This window comes from Rhinoraja longicauda, chromosome 21 (assembly GCF_053455715.1).
Source record: "Rhinoraja longicauda isolate Sanriku21f chromosome 21, sRhiLon1.1, whole genome shotgun sequence".
Lineage (NCBI taxonomy): Eukaryota > Metazoa > Chordata > Chondrichthyes > Rajiformes > Arhynchobatidae > Rhinoraja > Rhinoraja longicauda.
Genome location: NC_135973.1, coordinates 20,011,329 through 20,034,602, shown reverse-complemented (window position 1 = coordinate 20,034,602; position 23,274 = coordinate 20,011,329). Strand labels below are relative to the sequence as shown.

At 45.3% G+C, this 23,274-nt stretch overlaps 3 protein-coding genes across 12 annotated transcripts in view; 2 read left to right on the top strand and 1 right to left on the bottom strand.

The window, feature by feature from the left end:
* Positions 1-23,274, bottom strand: part of glis2b (GLIS family zinc finger 2b) — a 149,154-nt gene that overhangs the window by 50,017 nt on the left and 75,863 nt on the right. For 5 of the 10 annotated variants that reach the window (XM_078418001.1, XM_078418000.1, XM_078418005.1 and 2 more), the window contains one exon: positions 14,926-15,105. The exons of 3 other annotated variants lie outside the window; for them this stretch is intronic. The gene's annotated coding sequence lies outside the window, so the exon portion shown is untranslated. Of the gene's footprint in view, positions 1-14,925; positions 15,106-18,696; positions 18,853-23,274 lie in introns of all 10 variants that reach the window. 2 more of the 10 variants (XM_078418003.1, XM_078418007.1) reach the window with 2 other exon arrangements.
* Positions 3,227-18,948, top strand: tfap4 (transcription factor AP-4 (activating enhancer binding protein 4)). Its single transcript, XM_078418016.1, has 7 exons — positions 3,227-3,425; positions 9,713-9,878; positions 10,815-10,913; positions 12,347-12,517; positions 14,400-14,543; positions 15,917-16,084; positions 18,255-18,948. The coding sequence occupies exons 1-7, from the start codon at positions 3,337-3,339 to the stop codon at positions 18,429-18,431; spliced, it is 1,014 nt and encodes a 337-aa protein (XP_078274142.1). The 5' UTR covers positions 3,227-3,336; the 3' UTR covers positions 18,432-18,948.
* The window catches only part of srlb (sarcalumenin b), a 56,877-nt gene continuing 55,010 nt past the window's right edge, over positions 21,408-23,274 (top strand). The window contains exon 1 of the mRNA XM_078418390.1: positions 21,408-21,495. Coding sequence (XP_078274516.1) covers positions 21,408-21,495 — 88 coding nt within the window. The remainder of the gene's footprint in view (positions 21,496-23,274) is intronic.

Here is a 23,274-nt window from a genome sequence, read left to right as displayed (position 1 = left end):
ACGATACCCCATAATAATAAAGCGAAAACAGGTGTTTAGAAATTTTTGCAAAGTAATTAAAAAGAAATAACAAATATCACATTTACATAAGTATTCAGACCCTTTACTTGGTACTTTGTTGAGGCACCTTTGGCAGCGATTACAGCCTCGTCTTCTTGGGTATGACGCTACAAGCTTGGCACACCTGTATTTGGGTAATTTCTCCCATTCTTCTCTGCAGATCCTCTCAAGCTATGTCAGGTTGGATGGAGAGCGTCGATGCACAGCTATTTTCAGGTCCCTCCAGGGGTGTTCGATCGGGTTCAAGTCCAGGCTCTGGCTGGGCCACTCAAGGACATTCACAGACTTGTCACGAAGCCACTCCTGCGTTATCTTGGCTGTGTGCTTAGAGTCGTTGTCCTGTTGGAAGGTGAACCTGTGCCCCAGTCCAAGGTCCAGAACGCTCTGGAGCAGGTTTTCATCAAGGATCTCTCTGCACTCTTTCCCTCGATCCTAACTAGTCTCCCAGTTCCTGCCGCTGAAAAACATCCCCACAGCATGATGCTGCCACCACCATGCTTCACCGCAGGTATGGTGCCAGGTTTCCTCCATTCGTGATGCTTGGCATTCAGGCCAAAGAGTTCAATCTTGGTTTCATCAGACCAGAGAATCTTGTTTCTCATGGTCTGAGAGTCCTTTAGGTACCTTTGGGCAAACTCCTAGCAGGCTGTCATGTGCCTTTTACTGAGGAGTGGCTTCCGTCTGGCCACTCTACCATCAAGGCCTGATTGGTGGAGTGCTGCAGATATAGTTGTTCTTCTGGAAGGTTCTCCCATCTTCACAGAGGAACTCTGGAGCTCTGTCAGAGTGACCATCGGGTTCTTGGTCATCTCCCTGACCAAGGCCCTTCTCCCCCGATTGCTCAGTTTGGCCGGGCGGCCAGCTCTATGAAGAGTCCTGGTCGTTCCAAAGTTTTTCCATTTAAGAATGACGGAGGCCACTGTGCTATTCGGGACCTGCAATGATGCAGAAATTGTTTTATACCCTTCTCCAGATCTGTGTCTCGACACAATCCTGTCTCGGAGGTCAACGGACAATTCCTTCGGCTTCATGGCTTGGTTTTTGCTCTGACATGCACTGTCAACTGTGGGACCTTATTTCGACAGGTGTGTGCCTTTCCAAATCATGTCCAATCAATTTAATTTACCATTGGTGGACTCCAGTCAAGTTGTAGAAACATCTCACGGATAATCAATGGAAACAGGATGAACCTAAGCTCAATTTTGAGTGTCATAGCAAAGGGTCTGAATACTTAAGTAAATGTGATATTTCAGTTATTTCTTTTTAATTACTTTGCATGGGGTATTGTGTGTAGATTGATGTTAAAAAAAATGAATTTAATCCATTTTAAAATAAGGCTGTAACGTAACAAAATGTGGAAAAAGTGAAGGGGTCTGAATACTTTCTGAATGCACTGGAGGTGGTTACAAGTGAAGAGGTGGGGTGATTGGCAGATGGGTGGAGCAAATGATAAAGGTGAGAGGTGAAAAGGAAAAAAAGTGTTCACATGCATGTGATGTATGAATTTCATTGTTCTATTGTTGGTACATGTGACAATTAAACACTCTTGACTAGCATCTAATCTAGTTAAACAACGCAGGCTAATGGGGGGATTTAGAAGACTAATTAAAACAGCTTTTATCTCCACCCCAACTACAGGTAAGGAGCCATATGCTGACACTAGAACAAGGGAGGTCATGGTCTATAGGCTCCTATGCCTTGTTCTCTATATGGTATCAGGGAAATGAGAGTGGTCAGAGTGGTGCGGGTCTTTGATGAATGCTTTCCTTATAGCTGCCTTTATGACTGGTAGGATTTGCTTGGATGTATCTCCCGAAATGCGACAATAATAAACCAAACCAAAAATATACTCAAGTAGATGTGGAACACCTGAGCGATGGGTTGGAATTTTTCCTCTCCCTGCCTGGTGGACAGATATTGTGTGCTTATCTACATATAGTTGCTCACCAAACGCCTTGGTAAATGGGCAGTTTGTTACCATTACCAATGTTTGTGAAGCAAGATCCAATCGCTCCAGAAAATGAACAAATATACATATTCGGAGCAGATGGCCAGTCGAACCCTCGAGCCTCCATTCAGTTAGATCATTGCTGATTATTCATCAAAGATCCATCTCTCTCCATCAGTCAGAAGGGTTCCAATCGGAAACATCGCCTCTCCATTCCTTCCACAGATGCTGCCTGACCCACTGAGTTCCCCCAGCACTCAAGATTCCAGCATCTGTGGTTCCTTGTGTCTCAAATGACTTCTCCACCTCTACTTTATATTCAAGGAGCACTGCTTCCACCTCTCGTTCAGAAAGAGAGTTCCAATGAATTACAACTCTGAGGGGAAATGTATGCCTTATCCCTGTTAAATGAGCAATCACTTATTTAACAATGATGTCTAGTTCTCCAACAAGAGAATTCTCTCTACATCCGCCCCTCAGGATTTTAAACCCCAGCGGGTTCAAGCCGAGCTCGTCCAAGTTTACCTCATGAAACAACCTGCTCACTTCCAGCCTCTGGGCCAGTAGGTTTTCTCTGATCTGCCTCCAACGTCTTTACATTCGCTTGTCATCCCTCGCAAAATTAATTGTTTCCTACCATCTTACATTAGGCGAAAAATAAATATAATTACATTTTAACCGTAGAGCAGCCATGCCATGGTTTTCTGCAGCTCAGGGGTTTCTGTCGCTCCTGTTACAGCCACAGCCCACAGTATCACTGGAGTCTCAGCATCAACCGAGGGCAGGGTGGCTGCAACGTGCAGAGGGCCGGCTCCTGTCTCTTTAAAACGGGGCCGGACGGAGTGGGCGTGCGGGGCTGTGTTTGCGCCTCTCTGCTCTCAGCTGCTCTGTCACTAAAGCTGTTGCTGTTCCTCTCGGTTTTGCCAGCCATCAGCTGATGAACCGCTTCACCCCCACACACACAGGCGCATGCAGAACCCACCGCCACCCTCTCTCCTGCAACAGACCCTCAACCATTCCTTTCCTCTTTACCCTTGTACCTGTAATGCAATAACGATCCTCCCCCCCACCCCCCGAGCTCTGGCCCCTAATCCGGCAGCAGCCTGGTGTGGTGCACTGGGCAATAGTTCTTTGTTTACATGCAATCCCGGTGCCGGCGGAAGGAGGCGGCGGTGCTGCGAAAGCACCAGCTGTTTCCCGCCATTTACAACCATCTGATACAGCGATCAGCTGGAAACACACACACACGTAGCCCGCACGTTATTCATCACAGCTATTATTATTTTTTGGGGGGAGGGATTTTTTTCCCTTCCCACTCCGAGGAAGGCATGGAATATTTCGTGGTGCCCACTCAGAAGGTATCTTCATTCCAGGAATTCAGGAAGAGTGAGAAAGAAGTGATAGGAGGTCTCTGTAGGTGTGTACTTTTCTCTCTCCCTCTGTGTGTTATTTTTTAATGTATCGTTTTTTTGCTACAAGCACTGCTCCGTTTTCCGCGCTGGCGGATGAGGAGAGGGATGGGGCGGCGGGAGGACCCGGGGGCGGCAGCGGCGGGGCTGCGGGCGGACGGGCGCGCACGTGGACGCGCGCGGCGGCTCCAGGGCAACGGGCGGCTGTGGCCGGACCTTCCACCATAGGGCCACGTGGGGACACCGGGGGCGCGCACGGGGCCCGGGACCGTGCACTGTGCATCCCCCTCATCCCGGGGCGCACGTGGGTCTGATCACTGTCCGGGGAGTGGGGGGCGGGGTAGGAAAGAGAGTTTGCAGGCGGTCAGATTGGGTTTAAAAGCCCAGCAGCGGGGTCGGAGGAAGAAAATATCCAAAGTGACTAGCTTGCCTGCTATGCGGAGGCGGTGTGGGTTGTTACCCCGCCGCCCACAAAGCCCGGGTCGGGCGGAGGATGAGGCCGAGTGGCGCCTCGGGCCTGCCTGGCTCTCTGCGGCGCTGGACGCAGGCACGCCGGGAGTTGTAGTCCATGTTGCGCCCGAGGAACTGTGGGTGAAGCTTCCCATTGAGGGCTCCGGGCAGGATTCCCCAGAATTCAGGACAAACTACTCCCACCCAGTCACAGCGGCAGGTGCTGCCACTGAGACACTCGGCCTCCTCTCTTCCTCCCTTTCAACACCTTAAATATCTTAGGTGAGATATTTAAGAAGGGTCTCGACCCGAAAGAGTCTGAAGAAGGGTCTTGACCCGAAACGTCACCCATTCCTTCTCTCCAGTGATGCTGCCTGTCCCGCTGTTACTCCAGCTTTTTGTGTCTATCTTCGAGATATTTAAGCTGTTTGATTGATAGATACAGCACAGTACCTTCAACCCATCGAATCCACACCCATTCACACTAGCTCGATGTTATCCCACCTTTCTCATCTACTCCATACACACTCGGGGCAATTTACAGAGGGCCAATTAACCTGCAAAAAGGCACGTCATTGGCATGTGTGGGGAAACCCACAGAGAGAACGGGCAAACTCCACATAGATAGCACCCAAAGTCACGATTGAACCTGGGTCTCTGGTGCTGTGAGGCAGCAGGTCTTCCAACTGTGCCACCTTTGAGCAGTTAGTTTAGTTTATAATCACGTGTACTGAGGTACAGTGAAAAGCTTTTTTGGTATGTGCTACCCAGTCAGCGGAAAGACTACGATTACAATCGAGCCTTCCAAAGGGAGGAAGACTAGTGTTTCACTGGCAGCAGCTGATACTGTAACAGGGTGGGTAGTACGGGCTGTTCTGACTGCGATACAGCAGTCAATGGGATGCAATTGAGTGAAATTCAGAGGGATCAGGGTCAGAACCATTCCCCAGGGTGGAAATGTCAATGATTAGAGGGTAGCTTTCAGGTGAGAGGGGGATAGTTTAAAGGAGACGTGCTCGATAATTTTTTTACAGAGGGTGGTAGGTGCCTGGAATATGTTAGGGATGATGGTGGAGGCAGATACAAAAGTGGCATTTAAGAGGCATTTAGATAGATACATGGGTATGGTGGGGATATGGGTCATGTGCAGGCAGAGGAGATTAATTCAACTTGGCATCATGTTCAGCACAGACATTGTGGGCTGAAGGGTCTGTTCCTGTGGGGGGTGAACTAATATCAAGTCAAGTTCAGGTCGAAGAGAGGGTCTCGACCTGAAACGTCACCCATTCCTTCTCTCCAGAGATGGTGCCTGTCCAGCTTTTTGTGTCTAAAGTTCAGGTCGAGTTTATTGTCGGAAGCACACGTATGGTGACGTAGAGGTACAATGAAAATCTTGCTTGTTGCAGTTTCACAGGCACATACACTTGGACAACACAAAACATAAAATGCATGTTAAATTCTACAAGGCAGTGAAAAGAAAAAGACTGCAAAAACAAGACATCAGTGGAAAATACAATTAGGTCCACGATAGTACAAGAGGTGATCTGCAGTGTTCAATTGTCGAGGTAGGATTAGGGTTGTGCAGGTCAGTTCCAGAACCTGATGGTTTTAGGAAAGTAGCTGTTCTTGAACCTTCAGACTTCTGTCCCTCCTGACTGGTGATAGTGGTGAGGAGAGGGCATACCCGGATAGTGGAGATCATTGATGATAGATGCCACTTTCTTGAATCAGCACCTTGTGTAGATGCTTTAGATGGAGGGGACGGCTGTGCCCATGATAGACCTGTGCTCAATCCAATCCATCATGTGCCACTCTCTATAGCCTCCATTGTAATTTCCGTGCCAGGCCATAATGAAACCAGTCAGGATAGTTTCTGCAGTGCAACTGTATTAGTTTGTAAGACTATTCAGTGACATACTGAATATCTTAAAAAATGTAGGAGATTAGAGGTGATGTGCCTTCTTCAAATTTATATTAACATGCTGGGCCCAGGACGGGTTGTCTGAGATGTTAACACCTCATTTGGGACCAGCATCACATTCTGTCACTGTCACAGACACTGAATAAATATAAATTATTTGGGAGCATCTCAAAGCTGTTTTGTTGTGTTCCTCCCACACGATACGATGTGTAGCCCAATGCAGTTCGGACTCTCTCTTCAGGTTTGCCAACAGCACCACCATTGTTAGATACTGAATAAATAAATACAGATCACAGCCTACAAACATCTCGTAAGACAAATCTGATCAAAGCCAGTGCTTGTGGTTCGTTAAACTCCTCTTGTTTTGGTATTGGTTTATTATTGTCACGTACTGAGATAGTGTGAAATACTTTGTTTTGCGTTCTATCCAGGAAAACCATGAGTAGGTCAAATAGCACCAAAGAGAAAATAAACATAGTGCTAAATATAGTGTTATAGAGAAAGGGTAGATAAAGGAAGTGCAGGGCCGCAATGAAGTAGATTGGAAGATCAGGAATAAATTCTTAGCATATAAGAGGTCCGTTCAAGAGTCTGATAACAGCAAGAACTGTTCGGCAATCTGGTGGTACATGCTTTCAAGCTTCTGTACCTTCTGCCCGACAGGGAGAGGGAGAAAATAGAATGACTGGCGTGTTAGTGGTGATTGATTATGCTGGCTGCTTTTCTGAGGCAATGTGAAGTATAAATGAAGTTTATGGGCGGGCATGCAGGGGAGGCTGGTCTGTGTGATGGACTGGGCTGTGTTCAAAATCTCTGCAATTTCATGTGGTCTTGGACAGAGCTGTTGCCAAACCAAGCTTTGATGCACCTGGATAGGATGCTTTCCATGGTGCATCTGTTGAAGTTGGGAAGAGTCATAGGAGACATGACGAATTTCCTCAGTCTTCTGAGGAAGTAGAGGTGTTTAGTGTGGAATCAGGCCCACCGAGCCCACGACGATCATCGATCACCTGTACATTGGTTCCATGTTATCCCATTTTCGCATCCTATACACGAAGGGCAATTTACCTAGGCAATTAACCTACAAACCTACATGTCTTTGGAAGGTGGGAAGAAACCGGAGAAAACCTGTGCTGTCTCAGGGAGAATGTACAATATCCGCACATTTAGACAGCACCTGTAGTCAGGATCGAATTAGGGTCTCTGGTGCTGTGAGGCAGCAATTCTACCAGCTGCGCTGCTGTACATTCTTGGCCGTGGCATCAGTGTGGTTTGACTAGATTGTTTATGTGGAATTTCCTCTCACGCTTTCCGAGATGCTCTTAACCATGCATTAAAGGTTCTCCTTAAATGCACCAAAGCTAACTAGTTTACATTGTAATCGTAGATTTATGATACAGGAGGCCATTTGGCCCATTGTCTCAATGTTAGCCAAAAAGTAATTATCTAACCTAATCACATCTTCCAGCAACAGGTCCAGAGCCCCGCAAATCACTGCTCATCAAATGCTCATCAAGTGCTTGTTTAAACGTATCAAGGGTATCTGTGCTTACTGCTCTTTCAAGAGTTCCACATGCCCATCATTCTCTGGTGGATAAAAATAATTCCTCCTTTTCTGTTTAATCCTTTAACAATTATTTTAAAGCTATGCTGCTGGTTTTAGATGCTTTTGCCAATAACATGTATTTATTTACTATAAGCCTCTCGTAATTAAAGTGTATAGAAATTTCATGGGGAATTAAATACAAAGGAAAATTATGCTTCAGTTCTGTAGTGCATTGACGAGATTACATCTGCAGTCCAATGAACAGTATTATTCTTGTTATTTGAGGAATGATGTAAATATGTTGGAAGCAGTTCAGAGAAAGTTATAGGGTCGTAGAGTTGTATAGCATGGAAACAGGCCCTTCTGCCCAACTCATCCATTCTGACCAATATACCTACTTGAGCTTTATATTCATATACCTGTCTAAATGTGTTTTGAACTGTTATTGTACCTGCCTCTATAACTGCCTCTGGCAGCTCGTTGCATGAATACATCACCCACTGTGGGAAACGTTGCCACTCAGGTCCCTTTTGAAATCTTTTCCCCTTCTCACCTTAATCTATTGCCCTATAGTTTTAGAATCCCCTTACCCTGGGAAATGGACTGTATCCGTGACAAACCTAGTTTGGGCAGGTTGGCTTACAGGGAAAAGTTAGACGGTTGAGAGTTGCATCTGCAGGCATTTAGAAGAGTGACAGGCAACTTGATTACAACTTATGACCCTGACGATTTTCATACAATATGCATGGAGAGAATATTTCCTTGTGGCAAAATCTAAAACCAGAGAAAGCGGTTTAATAAAATAGGGTTTATCCATTTAATACGGGGATGAGGTGAATGTTTACCAATGTCTTTGGAACTCTCCTTCTCGAAGGTATAGCCATAATTAAAAAAAGTGCAAGGGTTGTAATGAGGTAGATTGGCAGATCAGGAATACATGCTTAACTTGGGAAATGTCTGACTTAATTGAGGAAGAAGCTATTTCTAAATCTGGTAGAACGTGCTTTCAAGCTTTTGTATCTGCTGTCCAATGGAAGAGGGGAGAAGATGACTGGAGTCTGAGTGGTCCAGGATTATGTAGGATGCAATCCTGAGGCAGTATGAAGTGTAGATGGAGTTTGTGCAGGGGCGCGAGGCTGGTCGGGGTGATGCACTGTGCTACATGCACGGCTGTCTGCATTTTCTTGAAGAGCACCATACCATAGGATGTTTTCAATGGTGCACCTGTAAATTTACTCGTTCATTCTGCCTCTCCGTAGAATTGAAAGGGTTAATTGAAAAGTCTTCTTGGACAAGTCACTGTTACCTGATACGGAGTCCGGTAATTCTCCAATTCAAAGTACTGTATCAGTTTCAGGCTGAGCCTACAAAGCTGCCAACCTGAAGAAGGGTCTCGACCCGAAACGTCACCCATTCCTTCTCTCCCGAGATGCTGCCTGACCTGCTGAGTTACTCCAGCATTTTGTGAATAAATCGATTTGTACCAGCATCTGCAGTTATTTTCTTATATAACCTGAAGTAACTGATTTTTTTGTTTTTCTAAGTCATTGATAAAAACAGAAACCAATATTTGCATATAAAAAAAGTTGAAAAACAGTTAAGAACGTGCATCTGCAAGCACTTCCTGACAATGGTTGCCATTCTGAATTTATGTGCCACATATGTGGTGGGAAGCTGGTCCTATTAAATGAATCACACAGCAGCCCCCCCTAGTGGAGCTGTAGTCTCACTGTTGGATCGAGGTTGTAAGTGTAACCTGCCCGTTTGTACCAGCTTTCACATTAATGTAGAAAGTAATAACGGAGACACAAATATGAAGCCTGAGTTATCCAGTCCTCTGTTGCTTCCGTCCATATGACAAATAATTTGCAGATGTCTGAATATTGATTTCTGCATGTGGTTACATGGGGGAGTGTAAACCAGCACAGTGAAGCAGCTGGTAGAACCACTGCCTCACAGCGCCAGACATGCAGGAGGTTCCTCGGTGCTGTCTGTGTGGAGTTTGCATGTTTTCCCTGTGATGGTGTGGGTTTCTTCCAGGTGCCCCAGTTTCCTCCCACATTCCAAAGACTTTGTGCGGGTTTGTAGATTAATTGGCCTCAAATGGCCCCTGGGGTGTAGGGATAACATAGAATTAGTGTGATCAGGTGATCGATGGTTGGTGCAGACTCGGTGAGCTGAAGAGCTGTATCATGCTGTATCACTAAACTAAACCAATCTCCTGATGGATCAGCAATTGAAATGGTAATAATTTTGAGCCAATCAGTGCATCTGTGCGGTTCATGGTATTGGGCAAGGTTTCAATTTTTTTTCGGCAGGGAACATACTGGCAAGGATTTGGTGAACTAAAGCTAAAAGGGTCCCTGTTTTTCTTGCAGCTTGGCTAACATTCCACTGTCCCAGGAATCTCAGAGAGACCAGGAGAGGAGGATACGAAGAGAGATTGCTAACAGCAATGAGCGACGTCGAATGCAAAGCATCAACGCTGGCTTTCAGTCCCTGAAGACACTCATCCCACACACAGATGGCGAGAAACTCAGCAAGGTCAGGCACAAACTCCTCTTCACGTGCTCCCCACAGGTCGATCGGGAGAGCAGTTGGGCACTCAACAGAGAGTACCGGAGTGGTTTGTGTGGCTTGCAACCTCATCCGGTGGGGGTGGGGGGGGATGGGGGTTGTACGGTTCTGCTGCTAAGCTGGGGGAATGGGACTTACCAGTAGTATCCAGGAGAGGGCTTTGTTACAGATATTTCTCCAGGGCAGGGTCTCAACCCGAAACGTTACCCATTCCTTCTCTCCAGAGATGCTGCCTATCCCACTGAGTTATCATATCATATCATATCATATATATACAGCCGGAAACAGGCCTTTTCGGCCCACCAAGTCCGTGCCGCCCAGCGATCCCCGTACATTAACACCATCCTACACCCACTAGGGACAATTTTTTTTAAAATTTTTTTTTTTTACATTTACCCAGCCAATTAACCTACATACCTGTACGTCTTTGGAGTGTGGGAGGAAACCGAAGATCTCGGAGAAAACCCACGCAGGTCACGGGGAGAACGTACAAACTCCTTACAGTGCAGCACCCGTAGTCAGGATCGAACCTGAGTCTCCGGCGCTGCATTCGCTGTAAAGCAGCAACTCTACCGCTGCGCTACCGTGCACTTTTTGTGTCTATCTCCAGGGGAGGGGTTGGTTTCAGATAATTCTCTGGGAGAGATCATTGTTTTAGATGATTCTCTTTTTCCAATGGATTAACGAGGCCTGTGAGTTAGTCATATTTAAGTGGACAGTCTGACAGGCAAAATGAAAGATTCATCCTGTAGTACTATGAGCAAACCTTTCGGTGCTGGGATTTTCTAAACTTTATTTGATCGGTTCCTTATGAAAGGCATGCTTCCTGATAGAAGGGACTATCCTGGGCTGGGTGATGTAGTGGTGAAGCCACTAATGTTCACTATTGTCCCTTCCACACAGGCAGCCATTTTGCAGCAAACTGCCGAATATATATTCTCGCTCGAACAGGAGAAGACCCGGCTACTTCAACAGAACTCGCAGCTGAAGCGTTTCATTCAGGTGAGCACAGTGTTGGGACAGGAGACGGATGGCATGGCTGTGGCCACTGGCAACTACCTCTTCCCCCCCAGGACGAGGTGAGTGCAGTGCTGTTGTTCATCACCAGTGGGCGTAGTCACGGGAGGTTGATGGAACCTCACGTGGTAGCTGTCATTTAGAGATTATCTTGTGCAGTAGATGGCTGCAAAGCACAATGTTTTTTGCATGGGGCATAAGCCCCCTTTCTCTAGATTACTTCGTGAGCAGAAATATCCTCTCAGCATCTGCCCTGTCAAGCACTGAGAATATTGTGATCCTTTCATTCTTCTAAACCCATTAGCCCTTCCTGCTCAACCTTTCCTTATCAAATAGTCCCGTGACAGTACCATTCACATCCCATCAACCTCCAATACAAACAAATCCCTGCTTAAATAAGGGACAACAACCATGTACCGTCCTGGTATGGTCTCGCCAACACTCTTCGGTATTGTCAAGATCCCTACTTCTCTACTCCCAGCCTTTTCTAATTAAAGACATTTAGGAGCCATTTAGACATGCACTTGAACGACAGGAATGAGAGGTATTGGTCATATGCAGGCAGATGTGCAGTTTTAATTAATATGGTCGGCACAGACATCGTGGGCCGAAGGGCCTGTTCTTATGCTGTACAGTTCAACGTTTTTATGTCATTAAATGTTAACGTTCTGAACTTCCTGTAAAAGGGCAGTCAGATCCTTCTGCACAGCAACATTTTGTGGTCTACCTTTAATGAACAAGCTGCATTTGTATTTGTCCTACCAAAGTGTAAGTGTTCCAGCTGTGGTCTCGTCAATGCACGGCATAACTTCTGATATTTGTATTTATTTATTTGAACAGTAAACAAAAAGCGGGAAACTGACCTGAAAGATCATCTGTCCATTCCCCCACACAGATGCTGCCTGGCTCACCAAGCCCCCCCTCACCTGTACACACCTATCTCTTGCCTGACTCTGTGCTGCCCCCACCACTCTTCCAGCTTTCTCACCACCAACCCCAGCCCCTCTACCCACTACAATCAGTCTGAAGAAAGGTCCTGACCCGAAACATCACCTATCCATGTTCTCCAGAGATGCTGCCTGACCCATTGAGTTATTGCAGCACTTTTTTTGTAAACCAGCATTGACAAAGTACATTCGCCAGCACTTTGTTTAATGCATGTCATTCTATTATCTTGTAATAAACCTATAAACCTAAACTCACAGCCTTTAAAATCAAAGACAGACGGCTTAGAAGCTGCCCTCTTGCATCTTGCTGAAGAAAAATTCCGACCTGAAACGTCACCGATCCTTGTTCTCCACAGATGCTGCCTGACGCGCTGAGTTATTCCAGCACTGTGTGTACTCTTGCATAGGAGAAAACTTTGTGCCTGGACTAACTGCCACCGTGTTTAATTGAGTTTTGTCTTTGGAACACAGGAGTACAGTGGCTCCTCTCCCAAACGGAGGCGTGCAGAGGATAAAGACGAAGGAATTGGCTCCCCTGATGTGTGGGAGGATGAGAAGCTGGAGGACCTGAAACGGGAGATGATCGAACTGAGGCAGCAGCTGGATAAGGAGCGCTCGGTCAGGATGATGCTGGAGGAACAGGTTGGTGTGCTTTGGCTTGATACGGTTTCATTAACAGTCCCAGCAGTGTTAAATTGAACAGACCGTGTGGCCCGTGGATTTAATCTTGGGCTACTTTGAGTGAGAGATAGGAAACTGTACCCTAAGTTTTATTAGTTTAGTTTATTGTTCAGAGATAAGCGCGGAAACAGGCCCTTCGGCCCACCGAGTCCGCATCAACCAGCAATCCCTGCACATTAATACAAGCCTACACACAAGGGACAATTTACACGTACACCAAGTATACAAACCCAAGCCAATTAACCTACAAATCTGTACGTCTTGGAGTGTGGGAGAAAGCCCACACGGTCACGGGGAGAACTTACAAACTCCGTACAGACAGCACCCGTAGTCGGGATCGAACCCGGATCTCTGGCACTGCAAGCACTGTAAAGTAGCAAATCTACAGCTGCGCCACCGTGCCACCCACTAGTTTAGTTTTGTTTATTCTACTGTACAGTGAAAAGCTTTTGTTGTGTGCTAAACAGTCAGCGAAAAGATTATACATGGTTACAATTGAGCCATCCATAGTGTACAGATACATGATAAAGGGAATTACGTTTAGTGCAAGGTAAAGTCCAATTAAAGATGGTCTGAGGATCTCCAATGAGGTAGAACATAGCTCAGGACCACTCTCTAGTCCGGATGGTTCAGTTGCCTGATGACAGCTGGGAAGAAACTTCCCTGAACCTGGAAGAATGCACTTTCACACTTCTGTATTTCTTGTCTGATGGGAGAAGGGATACGAGGGAATGACCAGGGGGAGACTGGTCCTTGATTATGCTGGTAGTCTTGCCGAGGCAGCGTGAGGTGTAGATGGAGTCAATGGAAGGGATTTATTAGCATTTGTCTGGATGTGGATGATGGGCAGGATCAGAGCTTCGACCCAGTGGATCTCATGATTGAACCTCTCCATAGTGAAGACAAACTGGATCCCTGATCAAGGTGTAATGGGCAAGTTGGTGTCCATAGAATGGTGTTAGGAGTGGCGAGAGAGGGTGCAGTACATTAAGTGGCAATCCAGTATATGCCCTTCATTCAGTCTCAGCTCTAATATGCAAAGAGCTGTACCCTGCTCGACAGAGAGCTGCTTATGTATGGGGTATTGAGGAGCTGGTCAACAAAAGGACCAACAGCATGATCCTCCTTGTACCCAACAACTCTTCTCAATTTCTACAGATACACCATAAAAAGCATCTTGTTGTGATGCACCAAACTTGGTTTGGCAACTGCTCTATCCAAGACCGCAAGATATTGCAGAGAGTTATGGATGCAGCCTAATCCATCGCACAGACCAGCCTTCTCTCTCCCTCCCCCCCCCCCCCCCCCCATTGAACTTCATCTACACCTCGCGCTGCCTTGGGAATACAGCCAATATAATAAAGGCCCACTCGCACTCCAGTCATCTCTCTTCCCTCACCCATCGGGCAGAAGGTACAAAAGCTTAAAAGCAGATACCACCAGATATATTTTTTGCAGTATCTCGATTCACATGATAGTAAGAAACTAAGACGCAATTCAAGAACAGGTTCTTCCCCGCTGCTACTGAATGAACCTTTTATAAGCTGGGGACGAATTCCTGATCTCCCACTCTACCTTGCACATTCTGCACTTTCTCTGTAACACTATATTATGCACTCTGTTTATTTTCTCTTTTGCACTACCTGATGTAGACGTGTATGATCTGCCTGGATAACATCCAGTTTAGTACGGTATCTCAGTAGCCGTGACAATAATAAACCAATACCAATGAAGCGTGGACATTGATTGGGCAGCAGGCTTCAACCTCTTTACATTAATGCGTGGGGAATCCCTCCTGTGGTGTGCTGCCCCCACTAGACTGACGAAGTCTATCTGTCAGCAGGTTCGCTCGCTGGAGGCCCACGTGTACCCCGAGAAGCTAAAGGCCATCGCGCAACACGTACAGCTGCAACAGCAGCACCTGGAACAGTCTAAGGTGCTTCAGCAGGGCGAGCTGCAGGACCTTGAACCCCGACACATGACACAGGTCAGCCCTCGCCCTGCCCCCCCCCCCCCCCCCCCGACACACCACTTCCCTCTGCAAGACCAAGAAACACTGGCATGCAGAGCTGCAACTAGGGCCAACGTACCTCTCATCTCCACACGGGTCCCGAGCTGAGCCGTGGGTGACCGTGGTACTTTGAGTAGTCCAAAACCAGGAGGAGCTCTGGAGTGGAAATTTGGTATTTGATCAGTGCCGAAAAATGTTAATATAGAGGATGCTTCCTAGTGAAGTCCAAAATTAGACCTTGTAAATATCACCCACCAGAAAAATAGGATAAAAACAAATCATAAATAGGCTGACGATCCTAAATAAAAATAGTACATATCTATAGAGACACAACAGCCTACAGATGCTGGAATCTTACCGTTAGAGGGGCCCAGCAGGTCAGGCAGCATCTGGGGGTTGAGAAATGGACAGACGATGTTTCTAATTGGAACCTGTCTTCAGTCTGTCCATGCCCTCCACAGATGCTGTCTGACCTACTGTTCTTCCAACAGATGGTCTTTTGCTCATAATGGAAAACACTCAATTGGCCAGGCAGCATCTGTGGAAAGAGAAATAGAGTTCATGTTTCAGTGTGAAGACCAAATCCAAAGAATGTTGAGCGCCACTACAGAACCTAAGTAGAACATAAAGTGCTGGAGTAACTCAGTGGGCCAGGCAGCATCTGTGGAGGACATGGATAGGCAACATTTTGAGCGGGACCTTTCTTCTGAAGAAGGGTCCTGACCTGAACATCTCCTATCCATAACCTCCAGTAATGCTGTCTGACCCACTAAGTTACTCCAGCACTTTGTGCATTACTCAAGATTCCAGCATCTGCAGCTCCTTCTGTCTCCAGTACAGAATCTAAACTGTGAACAAACAGCAACATCAATTTATTAACAAACAAGATGGTGGCTGCATTAGAGTGCTCCAGTATATGCTCAGAGTGGTCTTCACTGCCTAAGAATCCCACCTCCAGTTTAAATTCCATTTGGAATATTTTGGAGGACCAAGAATCAATGGGCTTCAATAATTTAAGTGGCATTTAAGAGGCTTTTAGATAGGCACATTGATATGCAGGAAATGAAGGGATATGGATCACATGCAGGCAGATGCAATTAGTTTACCTTGGAATCATGTTCAGCATGGATATTGTGGGCTAAAAGGTCTGTTCCCGTGCTGTACAGTTTAGTTTAGGGATGCAGCGTGAAACAGGCCCTTCGGCCCACCGAGTCCACACTGACCAGCGATCTCCATATACTAGCACTATCCTACACACTAGGGACAATTCAATGTTCTGTTTTGTGCCTTTGCTAAAGTTGAGTGAACAATTTTGCAAACCATACTTTTCCCCTCTCATTGTCTTTCAGCTGCTGCCGGCACACATCATCCCAGCACCAACCCACCACCCCACTGTTATTGTGCAGACTCCACCTCCGCTGCCTTCGCACCAAGTCACTGTGGTGACGATGGGACCTTCCTCAGTCATCAACAGCTCCTCCACCACATCAAGACAGAACCTCGACACCATTGTGCAGGTGAGGCTGCTGCCCAGCTCCCGTGACTGGCTAGGCGGAAGGAAAGCATTACCAGTTACAGGGCTCAGCAACAGATGACCACAAATTGATTGTGGAGGAGAAAGGCAGAATATCAGAGTTAACTAGCAAGAAATATAAAAGATTGTAAGAGTTTCTGCAACAACTTTGCAAATAGAAATAATTGTGAGTGTTCAGAGGCAGAATTTAAAATGGGGAGGATAGATTTTGATGAAGTTACTTGGAAAGATATCAGTATTTGCCATGCCGTAGAAATTGTAGGGACTGTGTTGGGAATGCTGGGACACCAAGGATCTACCAACAGTGAAGAGGGGTTAAGGTGGTTAAAAACTGACAGGTCTGCTGGACTTGCTGGTCTGCATTCTAGGTTTCTTGAAGAAACAATTGCAAAATTAGCAGATGATCTTCCACAGTCGGCTTGTGCCCGGAGAGGATCCAGCAGATCGGAAGGATGCAGATCTAATAAGGCTATTGAGAAAATTGCAGCTATTAGCCAGGACAGGGAGAATAAGGAACTTTTGCTAAACATTTTAGAGGAAGTATTGGCATCTATTGTTAAGGATATGGTAATAGGACATTAAGAAAATGGTTCAATAGAGTTGATCTGCTGATATGAAAGGAAATAGTGTTTGATCAGCATGTGGGTAGATCAAGGTTTCAAGGTCAGTTTATTGTCACATGTACCAATTAAGGTACAGTGAAATCTGAGTTACTATACAGCCATACTAAGTGAAAAGCAAAAAGACACACACACAAACACATAAAAGTTAACATAAATATCCATCACAGTGGATTCCACATTCCTCACTGTAATGGGAGGCAATAAAGGGCAAACTTCTTCCTCTTGTTCTCCCGTGGTCGGGACAGTCAAACCATCCGTTGTCGGGGCGATCAAAGCCGACGACCGAAGGCTCCGTCGGGGTGATCGAAACTCCCGCGTCGGGGCGGTTGAAATTCTCTCCGCGGCATGGAGCTCCCGAGTCAGCCTCTTCTTACCAGAGACCGCGGGCTTCAGGATGTTAAAGTCCACGGGCCACGCGGTTGGAACTTAGATCCCCGGCAAAGGGATCATAAGCTCCCCAATGTTAAAGTCCCGCGAACTCCGGCTTGGAGCGCCGGGTCGGTCTCCAGGAAAGGCGGCCAACTCCACGATGTTAGGCCACAGTGGGGACGGAGATACGATACAGAAAAAAATCGCATCTCCGTCGAGGTAAGAGATTGAAAAAAAGTTTCCCCCTAACCGCCCCACTCCCCACAGAAAAAAAACCAAGGAACATTAAAACATACTTTTAACACATACTTAAAATAACAAAAAAAAGAAAGGACAGACTTTTGGTGAGGGATCAGTAAATGTTTATCTTCATTTTCAAAAGGGATGTGTTAAACTATCACACACAAGATTATTACCAAAAAAATGGCTCCATGGTTGGGGGATATTATTTTGGATAAACATAGGATTGATTAAAGGACAGAAAATAAAAGTAGTATTTCATAATGTCTTTGAGTATCCCCCATTCCATTTTCTATAATCCTGAAGAGCTTCCCAATTTTCAACTCCCTATACTTGGCATGAGCCTTCCTTTATGTCCAAGGTTCCTGGGACGTTGTCCTTGCCTTTCACACTAATGGGGACACTCCAGGACTGAAGTGTATCCTCAACAGTCATCTACTTTTAGTTCCTTACGTGTATCCATATAGCTTTATTTGAAGTGTTCTGGGACATCATGTGATGCCGACCTTAACAACCTTAATGCCAACCTTAATGCCAACGACCTTAATGCCAACACTGCATTGCCACCTTCTCTGTAACTCAAATTTCACTGTACCTTAATTGGTACATGTAACAATAAACTGATCTTGAAACCTTGAAACATTTCCCCTCACCCCTGATGTGCCTCAAGATTCTACACTGGTCACATTGCATTGCTGGCCCTTCCCGCCCTTCACCCAAGTCTCTGCAGTGACAATCTATCTGTTTGTGGCTGTCGCCAGCCTAGGGAGTAAAAGCATCCAAAGTAGAACTTGTGTAGGAAAAGTATAACTTGAATCAGCCTGAGATCTTGCAAGTAATTTACCACCACCACCACCCCCAGGGACTGTTGTAGGGTTTCTTTCTTCATTTGACTAATGATGGGTTTCTTTAAAATGGCAGGCGATCCAGCACATTGAGGGCACTCAGGAGAGGCCAGAAGAGGAGCAGCAACGAGTAGTGATTGTCCAGCCCAGCCGAGCTTGGTCTGATACTGAGTCAGATAGGGAGGAGAATGAAGCAACAGAGAATGGAGAGCTGAGCAAGGAGAAGGGGCCCGCAGAGAGGGTGCTCCCGTGACACTGGAGTTGCACCACACTGGGATCGATCCAGGTGGCATTCCCTGTGTTATTCTCAGAAAAAGGAATTTAAAAGTTGGAGTCTCTTTTGAACTTTCCCAATACTGTAAACAGTCATAGCCGAGAGTGATTGGCTATTGAAATCTGGACCATACCAGAGGGGATCTCAACATCCTTTCTCATGACTACCTTGGCTGAAGAGTTGCTGAAGGGCATTTTGGCATCCTTTTGTTCTGAGGAAGGGGGGTGGAATTTCAAGCACTTACCAATTTGTTCAGTCCACTGCGAGGATGTCCTCTCGGTGTGACTGCACCCACTTCAGTAATCACCCCCCTTTCTTGTACTGATGGTAGTTCTTTTTTTTTTAAGCAGTGTCCTTTCATGTAGTTCGTTTTGTTAGTTCCTCCCATCTCTTCCTGTATCTGTATTTGAGTTATAAGTTGAGACGATGTTTGTGTTCATGAAAAAACTATTATATTTTGTTAAAGAAAGTGGAAAAAAAGGCACCTGCCATGCAAAGAGAGAAATAAAATTTGTACTTTGTTTTTATTTTAATGATATTTTTGTGTCTGATTACACGAGTGTGAATCTAAATGCGTATGAAATCTTTATTTCTTAATATTACTCGTTTAATCTCGGATAGATTCCACTACTCAACTTGTTTCCAGATATCATTTGTTCTAGATTAAACCCAGTGAATTCCTCCATTAAATGAAATAGAGAAAATGCAAACAGAACTGTTAAATTAAAGGCAACGGTAACATTTTGACTTCATACAGTAATATAAAAGGTGGAGAAACAAGGAACTGCCAATGCTGGTTTACACAAAACGACACGTACTGGAATAACTCAATGGGTCAGGCAGCATCTGGAGAATATGAATGGGTGGTCTTTTGTTAAAAGATGAAAGCAAACATAGCTTTAGTTCTGGAGAAGAGGGGAGGAAGGGAGCAATGACATGACCTTTGGAAATACACAAAGTACTAGAGTAACTCAGAGGGTCAGACAGCATCTCCAGAGAATATGTATAGGCGACGTTCCGTGTCGGTACCCATCTACAGACCCGAAATGTCCATGACAGTACCTTAATACAGTGCATTACTGCGGCAAAAAGTTCAATGATGCGTTTATTGAATTTGACAAATTAAGGAACAGCTATACTTGAGATATAAAAAGGACGCAAAGAACTTCATTTAAATTAAAGTGACTGAGCGAAATGCATTACGGATTATATTTCCAGTTAGCAGGTAGTGGAATGCTACTTGTAAATCTATTTTCCACTACATGCACATAAAATATCAATAATGTTACAGTGAAAATTCATAAACAGAATTTATGTAAATGGTATGGGAAGGTTTTGATTCTGAATCTCAAAGGAGAGGTAGTGAGGTTTAGGGAAGAAAGTGCAAAACTCATGGCCTTAGCAAATAAAAGCTGGCAAGCTGATTAAATTCTGGATGGCACGAGTCTGCGGCTGAGAAATGTGGGGATTTCGGAGGTCTGAAGAACTTGGAGATGTGGAGGAATGAGATCATTTTAAAAACCAGGCTATATCTGTGGCACAGCTGGGTTAGATACTAATGTTAGATGGGTTTGGTGGGTGGGCAATGTACAGAAAAGCAAAGAAAATAAAAGGAATGATGGTGTCTTTCTGCTGGCCTGCCTGCTGAGGGGATTAATGGGGGAGGGAGGGAGGATGCCAGCAGCAGGTCACATGGGTCTTTTCTCTCGCTTGTGGCAGCAAATGATTGGTCCTGCAATGCCAGAGAGGAGAAGCAATCCTGTGTCATGGGTACGATGAATAACAGCATCCGCTGCTATTTATGTTGTGCTAATCCTCTCCAGCTCTGCCCTCGGCAAATACATCTGCCGTTTTAACAGCAGTGGCAGGTGCTGCTTGTCAACGGGGAGTCAACCCTTTCCCTGTACATTAGCAAGCGCTCGAGCTGGAGATGTTTAAATCCGTGGATGTCTGCCATCAGGTACAGTGGGGACCGAAGCACGACTCCCAGCTCTGTCAATTTCATCCCCACTCCCACACTTCACCCCCAATTACTGCCGTTTGCAGCTCAGGCAGGAGAGGTGTCGGAGGAGAGAGGGAGCTTGCACTGCTGTGCATGCCCACCACAGCCATTCAAAGAACAGAACATTCAAGATTTCTCTAATTAGTAAAATAAACTGACATGCAGGTTTTGCCTTGAAAATCAGGCAAGTGCTTTGCAAAACAGTGACATTTTCTTCTCAATTTTTTCCCTGAGGTTGACTCACAGAAGAAAGCTTTGCATTCACATTGAGAGATCTGAAGTAGGGTCCCAGGCCAAAACAACACCACAAGACACAGCATCGATTCCCACCACAGATGCTGCCAGACCCACTGAGCTACTCCAGCACTGGGTGTTTTACTTAAAATTCTAGTGTCTGCAGCTCCTTGAGTCTTGCTCTCTTTGCATTCTTATAGTTCTTTTCACATTCCTTTCAGAGAGTTCTTTACTGAAAATGAGATACTTTTGAAGTGGGGTTAATTTAGAAAATGTGATTACCAATTTCCTCACAGGTGGTTCTCACTGACAGAAATGGGAAGATGACTGGGTCATTTGCTTTAGAAATGTTGATAAGCCAATAAATAATGTTAATGGAATCAGAGGATAAGTAGGGAAGAAAGGACCCAAAACATAACCTATCCATGCTCTCTAAAGATGCTGCCTGACCCACTGAGTTGCTGCAGGACTTTGTCTTTTTCTTCAAAGAATAAGGAATTGGTGCAGGAAAGTGGCACTGAAGTAATAGATTTGCTGGGATTTAATTGAAAGCTGTAGCAGACGCAAAGAGCCGAATGGTTTACTTTTGCTTCCAGTTTTTATATTCACATAATTGTCAACTAATTCCCACCAAACGATGTCCACTGCCTGTCAGAAGGCAATACAGAAACCCCTGGCCGATGTTACTTTCCTATCCAAGCGGGACAGGGTGGAAGGCGATGGCGAAGGTGACGTCACCAACCACGGTTAGTTCTACACTGAGCTGCCACCACAGCAGGCGCAGACCTCTGCTGTCCAGATTACCAGGTACTGCGCTGTGTTTTTTAACAGATTCTCCACTTTTAGTCACTATCTGCTGTTCTACATTAAACCCTATATGTATCATAGCAAGATAAACTGCCACAGTTAATATATGATTTTTGGTTTGGATGGGTATGGATCAAACGCAGTCAGATGGGACTAGATGGGCACTTTGGTCAGTACAGATGAGTTGGGCCATTGGGCCAGTTGCCCTGCTGTATGACTCAATTACTTGGATTAACAGCTGTGGAATTTAACTTCAGTGAATAATTTAGCATTTTGGTGGAAATATCACCACAAGGTTGTTAAAAGGAAGACTATGTAATCTGTCAGATTGTTTGAAAAATCCACCTGGTTCTCTACTATTCTTTGATGGATGAAATTTGCTGTCCTTACTCGGTCAGTTATAATGTGACTCCAGAACTATCTATATGGTTGACTGTTAAATTCCGTCTGAAACACTAGCTGTACCCACTAACACTTAGTTCACTGCTAAGCTCAAAAGCAGCACTAACAGAATCACTTAGCATCGGCCTAGGCACCAAACATATCCAGTCAACCATGCAAAGTTCCACTGGGAGCTGTTCTTTATTTAGGAGAGATGGCCCATAGGCCAGTGAAGCAACTGCTTAATAGTCATAATCATAGCTCATGAACTAGCCATTTTGCCACCAGGAATAAAGGTAGTGGCTGCACAGGAATGCAACTCACTCCCCCGAGTATCACAACATTCCACCGGAAAAAATCCATATATCCCTGGTCCTTCCTTGTTACTGAGTCTAATCCTCTGCAAGATCACTGTGGATGTAACTTCACCAAAGGTAACTTCACTGTGCAGGCAAATGGGGTTTATTTCATTTAGTGCTATAGTTGGCACAGACATTGTGGGCCGAAGGGCCCATTCTTGTTGACGGGTGCTGTTCTATGTTCTTAAAAGGTCGGCATTAGTTCAAGAAAGCAGCTCAGCACTCCCATCGCAAGAACAAGTAGAGATGATGGTCAGTAAATGCTGGCCTTGCCACTGATACTGACATCCAGAAAATGAATAAAGAAAATACCACAGTGGGATTCCAGTCTTTCATTCATGGCCAGTAATCTATATATAAACCACCTGATTCCAGCTTGTGACTCACTCTTATACTATCTATTATTCCATATATTAACTGAGTAAATTCCCAATAGAAAATGAGAGATAGAAATACAGAAAACAGAGCAGGCTATATGGAGCAGAACAAATACCAGAACAAAGTGATACTGGAAAAAGATAACAAGATAGCAGTAGAATGAGCTGACTTTCATCTCAGTATGGTGGGAGACAGTCTAACTTGGTTTGCTCTTATCCAAGGAATCATATTGCAATTTAAAAGTCTGCTTTACAGTGGATAGAGAAAAGAGATGGTTAAAGTTAATTCAAAATATCTACTTTGGCTACATTTCTGGGCCCAGCACATTGATACAATCACAAAGAGACCTTGTCAATGTCTCTGCTTTCTTCTTCAGGCTGAACCAGAAATGTCACCCATCCATGTTCTCCAGTATACTGCCTAACTCGCTGAATCACTCCAACACTTTGTGTCTTTTTCTGTAAACCAGCATCTGCAGTTTCTTGTTTCTTCATTCTTCTCTAAGCGGATTGAGGGGATTTGGCACATCGACGAATACTCTACTAAACTACAGGTGTACAGGTGAAGAGGAATACTCTATTGAACCTCTCCAAGTGTACAGTAGAGAACACACTGACTGGTGGCATCATAGTCTAGTTTGGCAACTCGAGCGTCCAGCAAA